The sequence below is a fragment of the Hypanus sabinus genome, chromosome 12 (assembly GCF_030144855.1).
Source record: "Hypanus sabinus isolate sHypSab1 chromosome 12, sHypSab1.hap1, whole genome shotgun sequence".
NCBI lineage: Eukaryota > Metazoa > Chordata > Chondrichthyes > Myliobatiformes > Dasyatidae > Hypanus > Hypanus sabinus.
In genome coordinates, this window is record NC_082717.1 from 96,327,902 (window position 1) to 96,342,508 (window position 14,607).

A 14,607-nucleotide genomic window follows, 5' to 3' on the forward strand; every position below is an offset into this window, starting at 1 on the left:
TCTCACTCACTCACGCTTTTTTTATTTATCATGTATTGCATTGTACTGCTGCCGCAAAGTTAACAAATTTCATGACATATGTTGGTGATATTAAACCTGATTCTCATTCTGAGTTTCTGAGATACTCAAACCATCCCATCTTCCACCCACAAACATTCCATGTTTAAGGTCACTTAGGTCACATTCCTCCACCATTCTGATGTTTGATGTGAAAAACAACTAGATCTGTTGACCATGTCTGCATGCTTTTATGCAGTGAGTTGCTGTCTTGTTTGATGGTCTACATGTTTATAGTTAAATGACAATAAACTTGACGACACAAGATTAGCTGATTAGATACTTGCATTAACAAGCAGTTGTACAGGTGTACCTAATAAAGTAGCCACTGAGTGTAGAGCAGTACCAAATGGATACAGGCCTTTCAGCCCATTGAATCCATGCTGACCACTACAAACCTGGTTTGTCCTAAATTCCCATGTTTGGCACATATACCAAGGCTTGCAACAGAGGGAATTTTTTGAATTCCTATGAGATGGCTTTTTAGAGCAGTTTGTGCTTGAGCCTACTCAGGGAAAGGCTATCTTAGATTGGGTGTTGTGTAATAACCCTGATCTTATTAGGAAGCTTAAGATGAGGAACCCTTAGGAGGCAGTGATCATGATATGATTGAATTCATACTGCAATTTGAGAGGGAGAAGCACAATTTGGATGTATCAGTATCGCAATGGAATAAAGGGAATTACAGAGGCACGAGAGAGGAGCTTGCCCAGGTGGATTGGAGGGGGATAATAGCAGAGATGATGGCTATGGCTGAAGTTTCTGGGAATAGTTCACAAGGTGCAGGATCAATATGTCCCACAGAAGTAGTTGTTCTCAATTGGCAGGGACAGGCAACCGTGACTGACTAGGGAAGTTAAGGACTGCATAAAAGCCAAGGAAAGAGCATATAAGGTAGCAAAAGTGAGTTTGAAGTCGAATGATTGGGAAGTTTCTAAAATCCAACAAAAGCCAACTAAAAAAATTATAAGAAGGGAAAAGATGTAATATGAGGGCAAATTAGCCAGTAATATAAAGCAGGATACCAAATGTTTTTTTTTCAGTTTTATAAAGAATAAAAGAGAGGTTAGTGTTGATATTGGACCACTGGTGAGGTAGTAATGAGGGACAAAGAAACGGCAGATGAAGTTAGTAAGTACTTTGAATCAGTCTTCACTCTGAAAGACACTAGCAGTGTGCCAGAGGTCTGCCAGAGAAAGCAGGATTTCCCAGCGGCAACACATTTTAATTCCATGTCCCATTCCCATTCTGATATGTCTATCCATGGCCTCCTCTACTGTCAAGATGAAGCCACACTCAGGTTGGAGGAACAACACTTTATATACTGGCTGGGTAGCCTCCAACCTGATGGCATGAACATTGACTTCTCTAACTTCCGTTAATGCCCCTCCTCCCGTTCTTACCCCATCCCTGACATATTTAGCAAACACAAGGAAATCTGCAGATGCTGGAAATTCAAACAACAACACACACAAAATGCTGGTGGAACACAGCAGGCCTGGCAGCATCTATAGTGAGAAGCGCTGTCGACGTTTCGGGCTGAGTCCTGACGAAGGGTCTCGTCCTGAAGCGTCGAAGGCGCTTCTCACTATAGATGCTGCCTGGCCTGCTGTGTTCCACCAGCATTTTGTGTGTGCTGTTCCCTGACATATTTAGTTGTTTGCCTGTTCTCCATCTCCCTCTGGTGCTTCCCCCCTCCTTTCTTTCTCCCGAGGCCTCCCTTCCCATGATCCTTTCCCTTCTCCAGCTCTGTATCACTTTCGCCAATCACCTTTCCAGCTCTTAGCTTCATCCCACCCCCTCCGGTCTTCTCCTATCATTTCGTATTTCCCTTTCCCCCCACTACTTTCAAATCTCTTACTATCTTTCCTTTCAGTTAGTCCGGATGAAGGATCTCGGCCTGAAACGTCGACAGTGCTTCTCCTTATAGATACTGCCTGGTCTGCTGTGTTCCACTAGCATTTTGTGTGTGTTGTTTGAATTTCCAGCATCTACAGATTTCCTCATGTTAGTTTCCTGATTAGTCAGGTCATCAAACGACTTTGTGAGAAGGCAGATGTATGGGGTTATGTGGGATCTGGGTTCAGCCATCATGGGGCAGTGAAGCAGACTTGATGGGCTGAATGGCCTAATTCTGCTCCTATGTCTTATGGTTTTCTACCTCTCAGCTCCAGCCCTCAATGTACTTATCTGAGTGCCTCTTCCTGCCTCAACCATTTCTTCTGGCAGCTCATTCCATATACTCACCACCCTCTGCATAAAAAAGTTGCTGCGGTCCATTTGAAATCTTTCTCCTCTCATCTTAAATCCTTGCCTCCTAGTTTTTCAGTCCAGTACGCTGGGGAAAGGAGTGTTACCATCCACCTTATCAATGCCACTTGGAATTTTAAACATGTTTATAATGTTGCTCCTATCATTCTGCATTCCAAGAAACAAAGACCTAGTATACCTGCTAGCCTTTCCCTATAACTCAGGCCTTCTAGTTCTGGGCACATTATCGTTTCTGCACTCTTTCCAGTGTAACCATGTCTTTCCTGTAAAAGGGTGACCAAAACAGTATACAGTACTGAAGGTGAGACCTAACCAATGATGTATCCAACATAATGGCCCAACTGCTATACTCAGTCCCTTGACTGATAAAGAGCAATGTGTGAAATGTCTTTTTCACCATCCTGCCTATCTGTGATGTTGCTTTCCATGTATCACAGTATACTGTTGTATCCTAGCTTCCTCTGTTCCATTGCACTCCTTTCTGTTGAAGATAAAGATTAGCTCTGTTGTTTGTAAATTGAAGCACTGAAACTTATGGTGAAATGCTTCATTTGTTTCAACTACCAATACAGTCTGAAAATGCTGGGAGCGGCTCGCGAATGTCTCCATGCTGCTGGTGCCACAGTTTACTAAATTTAACCTATAAATCTTCGGTACGTGGGTGGAACGGGAACGCCCAGAGGGACCCACGGGGTCACAGGAAGGATGGACAATTACTTACAGACAATAGCAGGAATTGAACCCCAATCTCCCAATCTTCCATCAGTGGTCATTATGCTAACCACTGCACTACTGTGCTGCCAGTTGTCAGCCGGATGGCCAGTTAACCTATCCAGTTGCTTGCCCTATACATGGTGTCATCTCTGCATCATCTCTTCATCTCCCTCTTATTCTTTCTGCCTTATTTCCATCTCTTGTTGCACTTAGACAGGATATGAAGCATAGACGAGTACAGACTCTTCAGCCAAACCACATCTTCACCAGGAGAGCATTTCACATGAACCAAAGGATGTGTCAATTCATTAGACCAATTATTTACAAACCCCATTTCCAGAAAAGTTGGGATATTTTCCAAAATGCAAAAAAAACTAAAATCTGTGATATGATAATTCACATGAACCTTTATTTAACTGGCGAAAGTACAAAGAAAAGATTTTCAATAGTCTTACTGACCAGCTTAATTATATTTTGTAAATTACACAAATTTAGAATTTGATGGCTGCAACACACTCAACAAAAGTTGGAACTGAGGCATGTTTATCATTGTGTTACATCACCTTTCCTTTTAATAACACTTTTTAATCATTTTGGAACGGAGGATACTAATTGTAGTAGATTTGCAATTGGAAATTTTGTCTATTCTTGCTTGATATAAGACTTCAGCTGCTCAACAGTCCGTGGTCTCCATTGTCTTATTCTCCTCTTCATGATGCGCCATATATTTTCAATATGAGATAGATCTGGACTGGCAGCAGGTCAGTCAAGCACACGCACTCTGTGTCTACAAAGCCACGCTGTTGTAGCCCGTGCAGAATGTGGCCCGGCATTGTCCTGCTGAAATAAGCATGGACGTCCCGGGAAGAGACGTCACCTTGATGGCAACATATGTCGCTCTAAAATCCTAATATACACCTCAGAATCAATGTTACCTTCACATACATGCAACTCACCCATGCCGTGGGCACTGATGCACCCCCATACCATTACAAATGCTGGCTTTTGCACCTTTGGCTGATAACAATCAGGATGGTTGTTTTCATCTTTGGCACGGAGAACTCAACGCCCGTTTTTTCCAAAAACTAGCTGAAATGTGGACTCATCTGACCACAGTACATGGTTCCACAGTCTTTCGGTCCATTTGAGATGAGCTCGGGCCCAGAAAACTCGCCGGCGTTTCTGCATAGAGTTGATGTATGGCTTCCTCTTTGCGTAATACAGTTTCAAGTTTCATTTCTGGATGTAGTGACAGACTGTGTTAAGTGACAATGGTTTTCCGAAGTACTCAGAGCCCAGGTGGCTATAATTGTCACAGTAGCATGACGGTTTCTTAGGCAGTGCCGCCTGAGGGCTCAAAGATTACGCACATTCAAAAGTGGTTTCCGACCTTGCCCTTTACGCACTGAGGTGTCTCTGAATTCTCTGAATCTTTTCTCAATATTGTGTACTGTAGATGTTGAAAGACCTAAATTCTCTGCGATCTTGTGTTGGGAAATGTTCCTTTTGAACTGACTAACAATTCTCTCACGAATTTTGGCACAAAGGGGTGAGCCACGACCCATCCTTGCTTGCAAAGACTGAGCCTTTGATGGACACTACTTTTATACCCAGTTATGATACCTCACCTGCTACCAATTAGCCTGCTTAATGTGGAGTCTTCCAAACCGATGTTACTTGAATATTCTGTGCACTTTTCAATCTTATTTTAACTCTGTCCCAACTTTTGTTGAGTGTGTTGCAGCCATCAAATTCTAAATTTGTGTATATTTACAAAATACATTTAAGTTGGTCAATAAAACTATTGAAAATCTTTTCTTTGTACTTTTGTCCGTTAAATAAAGGTTGACATGAATTAACATATCACAGATTTTTGTTTTTATTGCATTTTGGAAAATATCCCAACTTTTCTGGAAATGGGGTTTGTAAATTTTGGCTATTCGTAAACAGTCCAATATAATTTAATATCAGAGAATGAACGTGGCATACAACCCAAACTTCTTACTCATCACAGAAATCCGTGAAACTGGAAAAAAAAACAAAAAAATGTATGACACAAAACATTCGAACCCCAAAGCCTCCCTCACCCCTCCCACGCATAGGCAGCAGCAAAAGCATCAGCCTCTCACCAGCCACCATGCAAACAATAGCAAGGCTTCCAGAGACCATATAATCACTCCCAAAATTTAATTTTGTCACAATTTCCTTACATATCTTTTGTGGTATTTTTGTTCTCCAGTGCATTGTGGGCTTGATATGTTGACGCCAGAATGTGTGTCGATTCTTGCGGGTTATCTCTAGCATATCCTTGGGTTGTATTGGTTGTTAACACAAGTGATGCATTTCACTGCCTGTACAGGTGATAAATCTGAATCAATATTTCTTTTAATGATGTCAAGCTTGAAACATACTGAAGTACAACAATACCAATAGTTTTATGAAGACGTAAGATGTAGGACTGGTAATAGCATATAATGTTTTGTACGTGCATCTGACAGCCATGTGAGTAGTTTACCCGAGATTTAGGTATACATCTTAGATATAAGGGCATGGATTAGGAAAACAGAAACAAGTTGAAAGTGCTCTTTGGAAAAATAGGATTTACAGTTTTCCAATGTAAAGATGCTTCTAGATTATTTAGCAGTCTGCTAAGCCATTATCAAGACGTTATAAGTAGTTAGATAAAGTTTAATAATGCCTTGTTTTAAAAAAAAACCCTCTTATTTCTCCTCATTGTTACCTTACAGTGAAAACCGTGATGATCAATCTGTGCGAATTTTGGCCATCAGTTTTCTCTGTCGATTGAATAGATCAAATTTACTGCATAAAAAGTTTATGGAGAATCTGTTCATCAAACTTCTTGAGAAGGTATTTTATTTACCTTGTGTTATCGTAAATGAGATTTTCACTAGTAGTGATGGTGATTTCAGAAGCAATATTCCTGAGCAGAGAAGATGATAAGATATGGACAGGAAAGGAATGGAGGGTTATTGGCTGAGTGTGGGTCAGTGGGACTAGGTGAGAGTAAGCGTTCGGCACGGACTAGAAGGGCCCAGATGGACTGTTTCCTTGCTGTAATTGTTATATGGTTGTATGGTTATAAGATTCAATCTGCTTTTGGAATATGTTTTATGTGTTGTATTTAAAATCCAATTTAGAAAACTATTATTTTTACAGTGGTCACAAAGTATATAAAGGTGCAAATTCTGGAACCACTTCATTGAACATCTTCACTCCATCCATCACAGAAGGCAGGATTTCCCAGTGGCTACACATTTTACTTCTACTTCACCTTCCCATTCTGACATGTTGGTCCATGACCTCCACTGCTGTCACAATGAAGTCACTCTCAAGTTGGAGGAGCAACCCTCATTCTGTCTGGGTAGCCTCCAAGCTGATGGCATGATTGATATTTCTCTAACTTCCAGTAATTTTTTCCCACTTCTCCCTTCTCTCCTTTTTAATTCACCATTCTGGCTCCCCTCTTACCTCTGCTTCTTCCTTTCTCCTCATGCCTGTCAATCCCTCATTGTGCCCTTCCTCCTTCATTTTCTCCCACGGTGCACTGTCCTATCAGATTCCTTCTTTAGCCCTTTACCTCTAACACCTATCTCCTCACAGCTTCTCACTTATACCCCACTCCAACTTCTCCCCTCACCTGTCACCTGCCAGATGTCACTCCTTCCCCTCCCCCCAGCTTCTTATTCTGCCTACTTTCCCCTTCCTTTCCAGTCCTGATGAAAGGTCTTTACCTGGACATTTACCCTTTATTCCTCTCCATAGATGCTGCTTGCCTTGCTGAGATCTTCCAGCGTTTTGTGTTTGTCTGGACTTCCAGCACTGGCAGAATCCCTTGCATTTATGAACTGCTGGAATTACTCAGTATGTGAAGTAGCATTGGTGGAAAGTTCTCCCCATGCCTGCGTGAGTTTCCTCTGGGTGCTTCAGTTTCTTTCCACATTCCAAAGGTGTTCAGTTAGTGAATTTGGGGCTATGCTCTATTGGCGCCCGAAGCCTGGTGACACTTGTGGGCAGCCCAGCACAATCTTCACTGATCTAATTTGACACAAATGACACATTTCACTGTTTCAATGTATATGTGACAAATAAAGCTAATTGCTTTATAAAAAGGCTGCAGTGGTTCAAGATGGCAGCTCACCACCATCTTCTGAAAGACAGTTAAACGCTGGCTCAGCCTATGAATAAATTAAATGCATCTTTGTTCCATTTGCTTTTTCCTCTCACCTAATGTTATCCTGATTCTCTTGCTTTTTCTTGGATGGGGACTCTCTATTACAACCCCTCTCAGCTATGTTTTCACATTAGTGATTCAGGATCAGCTTCTTCCCCTCTGCCGTTGCATTTCTGAATGGACATCGAACTCGTGAACACTACCTCATTACATTTTGTTTGGGCTTTTTTTCATAACTTATAACTTATCTTTGTACTACTGTAATTATTTAAGACTTACAATAATTCAGGTTTTCATCTCTATTTAGGCAATTTACTGGACCAGTCGTTCAATGCACTCTTTCCTACCCGATTTTTCCTGCTTTACTGATAACTCTTTCAGAGCTGCTTCCTGTTCTCAGATGGTTTCACACATTTACTTACCACCCCCCTCAATCCTTTTCGCTCCTTATGGAGCATAAGGCCTCAACAAAAGTCCTCCACTTTCTGCGATCTCTAGCAGATGTTTTTGCAGTCTTCCAAGTTTGGCTGGCGGCTTTCAGTTCATCCAAAAAGCCTACGCCTCCAGGTTTGCTTTGGGCGACCTCTTCTTCTCTTCCCTTGTGGATTCCATTCGAGTGATTGTCGAGTGACATTCCACTAGCTCTTCCTCAAGGTGTGGCCGACCCATCTCCACTTCCTCCTCCTTATCTGGAATACATTGGGCTCTTGGTTTGCTCTCTTCCATAGGTCTAGGTTTGACACTCTGTCGTACCACTTGAGGTGGAGGATCTGCCGGAGGCATTTGTTGAGAAAGGTCTGGATCTTGTTGCAGCTGGTGTTAGTGATTCTCCATGTTTCGGATTCATATAGCAGGATGGCTTTCACGTTGGAGCTGAATATACGGAGCTTAGTTTTGACAGAGATGGCCGTAGATCTCCAAACAGGTCGCAGGTTTGTGAAGGCATGTTGGGCTTTTCCGATCCTTGCTCTGATGTCCTCATCTGTACCTCCTGATTTACTGATTTTGCTTCCAGGGTAGGTGAATTTGTCTACATCTTCAACTATTTGTCCTTCAGTCTTCAACTATTTGTCCTTCAATCCGTAATGGCTCCTCTTGTTTGTTATTAATGTGTAGAACTTTGGTCTTCTCCTGACTGATCTTAAGGCCTACTCGCTGTGAGGTCTCTCCCAAGGAATCTACTTTCTTCTGCATATCTTGAAGCCGGTGTGAGAGAAGAGCGAGATCATCTGCAAATGCCAGGTCTTCCAATTTCCCTGTTAATGTCCACTGGATGCCTCTCTCTGAGCCAGCATAGGCTGTTCTTGTAGCCCAGTCGAGTACCACAAGAAAAAGTAGAGGCGACAGCAGGCATCCCTGTCTGACTCCAGTAGTGACCAGGAACTCTTCGGACAGTCTCCCATCGTGGATGACCCTGCATCATAAAGCTGCTTGATGATATTCACCATCTCTTCCAGTACACCGTAGTGTCGTAAGATGCTCCACATTGACTTTCTGTCCAGGCTGTCAAATACCTTCTCAAAATCAATAAAACACACATATAATGGAGTTTGCCATTCTATTGTCTGCTCCACAATGACTTTAAGTGTAGTTGTCTGGTCAATGCATGATCTCTCTTTCCTGAACCCTGCCTGCTCATCTCTTAGTCTCTGGTCAATGGCGTCTTTCATCCGCTCCAAGATGACCCTGGTGAGAACTTTGCTAGGAATGGACAACAAGGTGATCCCCCTTTACTTGCCACGCAGTGAAAGATCTCCAGATTTTGGCAGCTTCACAAGGAGGCCCTTCTTCCAATCTGATGGGATCTCTCCTGTTCTCCATATCAAATTCAGCAGTATATGCAAATGGTCCACCATAACCTCTCCACCCTCTTTCAATGCTTCTGCAGGAATGTTGTCTTCTCCAGCAGCCTTGCCGTTCTTCAGGCTTTTAGGGCTTTTCGAATTTCTTGCTTGGTGATTTCACCTATATTGATGTTGAGTGGGTCTCCAGGCTCCAGGTCAGGTGGGTTCTGTGGTGGTGGTCTATTCAATACTTCCTGGAAGCGTTCCTTCCATCTCGCCAGCTGATCTTCAACTGAAGTAAGCAGATGGCCTGTCTTGTCTCTAACAGGTCTGTTGAAATTGCTTTTCTTCCTGCTCAAAAGTTCAGTTGTCGTGTAGAGTGCCTTGAGGTCCCCTTTACTGGCCTGCTGTTTCTGCTTGCTCTGCTATTTCATTGAAGTATGACCTCTTGTCCTTTCTGAGCTGTTTTTTCACCTCCTTGGCCATCACGCTGTACCTGTTGGCGGCAATTTGTTTCTGTTGCCGGGTTCTGGCCTGGGTCAACTCCTGTTTGAGCTTTTTCCTCTCCTCCACCTTCTGCCATGTTTCGTCCTTGATCCAAGGTTTACTGTTGACTGGTGGTCTTCCCAGTACTTCTTCACAGGCTCCTACAGTGGCCTGCTTGAAGGTAATCCAGGCGTATTCCGCAATTCTCTCATCTTGTTCCTCTATGTGAAGAGCCCCAAAGCGGTTTTGCAAGGCGATGTGGAAATCTTTCTTGTTCTCTTCCGTCTGTAGTTTTCTAACATCAAACTTTATTCGCGTGTTCTGTTGCTTCTTCTTGGCTGACAGCTTCATCTTCAGCTTTGCAACAACCAAATGGTGGTCAGATCCATTATCTGCTCCTCTTTTGGCTCTCACATCTTGCAATGAACTTCTCCAGCGCTGGCGGACTATGACGTGATTAATCTAGTTCTCTTTGATGGTCAGGCAAGACCCAGGTTATCTTGTGGCAGGGTCGGTGGGGAAAGAAGGTATCTCCAATGGTCAGTTCGTTGAAGGCACAGAAGTCGGTAATGAGTTCTCCATTTTCATTCATATTCCCCAAACCATTCTGGTCCATCTCTCTCTCCCTGCCAGTGTTATCGCTGCCTACTTTGGCATTCAGATCTCCCATGACGATCAACATATCTTGCTTAGGTACCTTTCCAACTACTGCTTGAAGCTGGGTGTAGAAGAGATCTTTTTCTTCTTCCTCTGCATTGTTAGCTGAGGCATAGCACTAGATAATGGATACCTTCTGGAATCTAGACTCGAACCTGACTGTGATGATACGGTCAGACACTGGTTCCCATTCTATCAAACTTCTGGCTGCTTCTTTGGACAACATCAGGGCCACACCAGCCTCATGCGGGTCTTCCTCTTTTTCTTTGCCGGAATAGAGCAGAGTTTCTTCCGTCTGCAGTTTGGTCTCACCAAAAGTATTCCACCTTGCTTCGCACATGCCCAGGAGTATGAGGTGGTATCGGTTCATTTCCTTAACTGCCTGTGCGCACCTACCTGTCTCCCAAAGCAATCTCACATTCCATGTTCCGATTAGGATAGATTTCTTCTGTGAGAGCAGCTTTGGAACCTCCATTATGGTTTTCCTTGGATGAAGGAGGGTTGTCAGCCCTGCAGCTTGACGAGTTTGGTTGCAGCACGCCATCAGCCTCCTGAATGGGGCCATGCTTTTCCCAAGATCTGGGTTAGTGGTTGACAATCTGTTGATGGTTTCTGTAACAATTGCTTGTTTTACGTGAACAGGTTGTTAGCCCATTGCACAACCCCCAACCTGGAGGATCAGGGGTTTTCTGTCGGGGTCACTTTCCCCCTAGGCGATGGCATTTCCATGCTAATGAGCTCCACCTGCCCAGGTTTGAAATCAGAGTTTATCCTCTCCTAGATAGGCTGCCATCCAAGGCTAACGAGTCCTATCTACCCGGGTTTGGAATCGGAGTTCCTTCTTCTAGGCTATGTTGGTTCGCGGCACCTTCTTCCATATTATCCGGTGCACCCCTCACATGAGGGATCCCCCATCTACCACCCAGGGGACACGCCTCAACGCCATATAGCCCCAGCACAAGGACACATTTACTGGCCAGTTCCAAGACTCCCACAAATATCTTGGCTGCACCTCAATCCACCTTTGAATCTCCTGTATGTCCTGATGACAATACTTTTCACCACTTCTGACACTGTGTGCCTAACCCTTTATCAAAATGGTTTCTCTCACACAGATGCAGCTCGATCTGCTGAATGTTTCCTGATTTTTCTACTTTTATTGTCCAAAAATGACTCAACATTAAACAGTGATTATTCTCATATAGTACATTGCATTTGGTATACACAATGTGGTCTCCTCTTTTTCTCTCCTCCTTTATTTTCATTCATTTTTTTACTCCCCCTCCGGACAGGTTGGCTGCAGTTCACAAGTCATCGCCATTCTCTCTTGGTCAGCCCATTATTCAGGATTTACAGTATTTGTCTCCGCCATATCACAGGCACCTCCTTTGTTTTCTTTGTTCCTCATACTCAGCAACTTAAAATGTATGTAACTTTCCAGAGTTCTGATTTGACACATTAACTCTGTTTCTATCTCCATCAATGCTGCCTGGTTTGCTGAGTATCTCCATCATGTTCCATTCTGACTCCCACAGGAACAGGCCCTTTGGCCCTCGCTGGCAATTCAAACTGCCTGAATGCTTTCACTTGCTCCCTAGCCCTGGATTCTCTGTATGTTGGGAGGTTTACAGCAGTGGCTAATTTTTAATGAGGATATTTTACCCCATGGTTGTCATAATTTATTCAAAATGTTTCCTGATTCTTTTTCCTCTCTTGGGCATTGCTAATGTCCAAAATAAACTCTTAATCATGATTTTAAAAGATTATTCACATCTCCTTGAGTAAGTTTGTCAAATGAAGCCCTTTTAAACTCGTGTACAAAAGGTTTTATAAGGTCTTTATGGTTCTTTTTAGCTTCACTGATAGAACACTTTTGTTCAACTTTCATTAGCTAATATTGGGAGCTTTTCTTCAAATCAGGTGCGAATTACAAAACAATTTTTGAATAATATCTTAAACAACTGGAAAAGCTCTCGGGTATTGGGAGGGAGGGGGTATTAGGAAATTAGAAGGCTCTAATTTCGTATTGAATTGTGTAAACATCAACTTAATTTAATATTGTTAGAGAAAAAGAATATACATTTGAATTTTGGAACCATTTACTTATCAGCCACTAATAGTCCTGAAGAGAGTTTTAATGTGGCTCAAGAAATTCCTCCTCATCTCCATTCTAAAAGGACACTCTGCTATTCTGAGCCTGTGTCCTCTGATCTTAGACTCTCCCACCATAGGTAATATCCTCTCCACATCCACTCTATCAAACCCTTTCACCATTCAATAGGTTTCAATGAAGTCACTCCTCAGTCTTCTGAATTCCAGTGAATACAGGCCCAGAGCCATCAAACACTCTTCATTTGACAAGCCATTTAATCCTGGAATAATTTTCGTGAACCTCCTTTGAAAACCTGATGGAGATTGTGGATGAGATGCTTTTGCCAATTCTGAACTGACTGGGGTCTACATGAGGAAATCCAGGATCCAGTTGTACAAGGGGTTATTGAGGCCCAGGTCTTGGAGTTTACTGATTAATTTAGAGCAGGGGTTGGCAACCCTTACCACTGAAAGAGCCATATGGACCCGCTTCCCACAGAAAAGAAAACACTGGGAGCCACAAAACCCGTTTGACATTGAAAATGAAATAACACTGCATAAAATGTTTTTCTTTTTGCCTTTATGCTATGTATAAACAAACTATAATGTGTTGCATTTATAAAATCGATGAACTCCTGCAGAGCAAACGAAATTACATTACTGCATGCAACAAAAACATTTTGAACTCCGAAAAAAAGACGTTGGGTTGAAGGTTACTACATCGTTAGCCTACCTTGGATCGAAAAATTAAAAGAAATCGCGCACTGGCAGGTGTCAGGCATTGGCAGTGGTGATGTATATTAATAGCGATAAAAACAAGTTGTAGCGGTGTGCTACACGCAGCGCTAAAATAACGACACGGAGTGGTTAAACTGCAGTCAAAGATAACTTCATTCGAACTACACAGCCTTGCTTTTAAGCCTCTCTCAACCTGCCCCCCGTGGGCGCGGATGCTCGAAAAGACACGTACTCACAAACCCCCGTAGGCTATCACCCTTAGCCGGAACGCTGACAAATTGTGAGCCGGTTCGGATGTGCCAGGAAATGGGTCACCACAACGTTTTATTTAGATTGTACAAGATCACCATAATCTTCAAATTTAGAATTACATTTCAAAAACTAACAAACTAACATAAAATACATTTTAATTAAATACTCATTTATCTTCCAAAGCCACAGGGAGCCGCAGCACAGAGTTGAAAGAGGCGCATGCGGCTCCGGAGCCGCGGGTTGCCTACCCCTGGTTTAGAGGGAATGATGGTGTTAAATGCTGAGCTGTAGTTCATAAAGAGCATCCTGATGTATGCATCTTTGCTGTACAGCTGCTCCAGGGTGGTGTGAAGAGCCAAAGAGATGATACCTGCTATTGACTTGTTGCTCCGGTAAGTGAATTGAAGTGGATCCAAGTCACCGCTCTGACAGGAGCTGATATACTTCAACACCAGCCTCTCAAAATTCTTCACCATTGCGGATGTAAGTGCTACTGGGCAATAGTCTGAGGCAGGTAACCATTCTCTTCTTGAGCACTGGTATGATTAAAGCCTGCTTGAAGCAGGTGGGTACCCCACACTGCCGGCGTGAGAGGTTGAAGATATCCATGAACACACCACCCAGTTGGTCAGCATAGGTATTCAGTACTTGGCCAGATACTCCGTCTGGTCCAGATACTTTCCTTGGATTTATTCTTTTGAAGACAGCCCGCATGTCATCTTCAGATACAGATACAACTTTAACCAGGCCTGGTTGAAGAAAACCCTGCCCAGTTATCACCAGCATGTAACCTGTAGCACCAGAAGTCCCAACACACTAGACCACTGCTACACTACGATAAGGATTGCCTATTGTTCCTTCCCGAGACTGCTTTTTGGCAAGTCGGATCATTTGGTTGTACTCCTGCTACCTGCATACAAAGCCTAAAGAGCAAGGCTCCAGAGATCAAGACAACCAGAGGTTGTCGCAGGAGGCAGAGGAGCAGTTACCGGTTTGCCTTGAGTTAGTGTACCGGCTCATGTTCAAGGACTTGAATGACTACATTCAACTTTATTAAAGCAGTTGTTAATGAGTGTGTCCCCGCAAAACTATTCTGAGTTTACCTTATTCAGAAGCCCTGGATGAACCATGAATTCAGGAATTTGCTGAGAGCCAGATCAGAGGCATTCAAGTCTGGAGATGAAGAATGCTACGAGAGCTGCAGGTGTAGTCTCCAGAAAGTCATCTCATGGGTGAAGTGGAGGTTCTAGGCCAGAGTGGAATCAGCGAGGGATGCTTGATAGATTGGCAGGGTTTGAATGCCATAACCTCCTACAAAATAAAATCTTATGAGATAGGGGACAGCTGATCTTCGCTTCCACATGA

The 14,607-nt window shown here is 43.1% G+C and overlaps 1 protein-coding gene across 3 annotated transcripts in view; it reads left to right on the forward strand.

Moving 5' to 3' along the window:
* Window positions 1-14,607, forward strand: part of tarbp1 (TAR (HIV-1) RNA binding protein 1) — a 379,243-nt gene that overhangs the window by 193,680 nt on the left and 170,956 nt on the right. For all 3 annotated transcript variants that reach the window (XM_059986503.1, XM_059986502.1, XM_059986501.1), the window contains exon 20: window positions 5,790-5,910. In XM_059986503.1, the coding sequence (XP_059842486.1) occupies window positions 5,790-5,910 (121 nt within the window). The remainder of the gene's footprint in view (window positions 1-5,789; window positions 5,911-14,607) is intronic.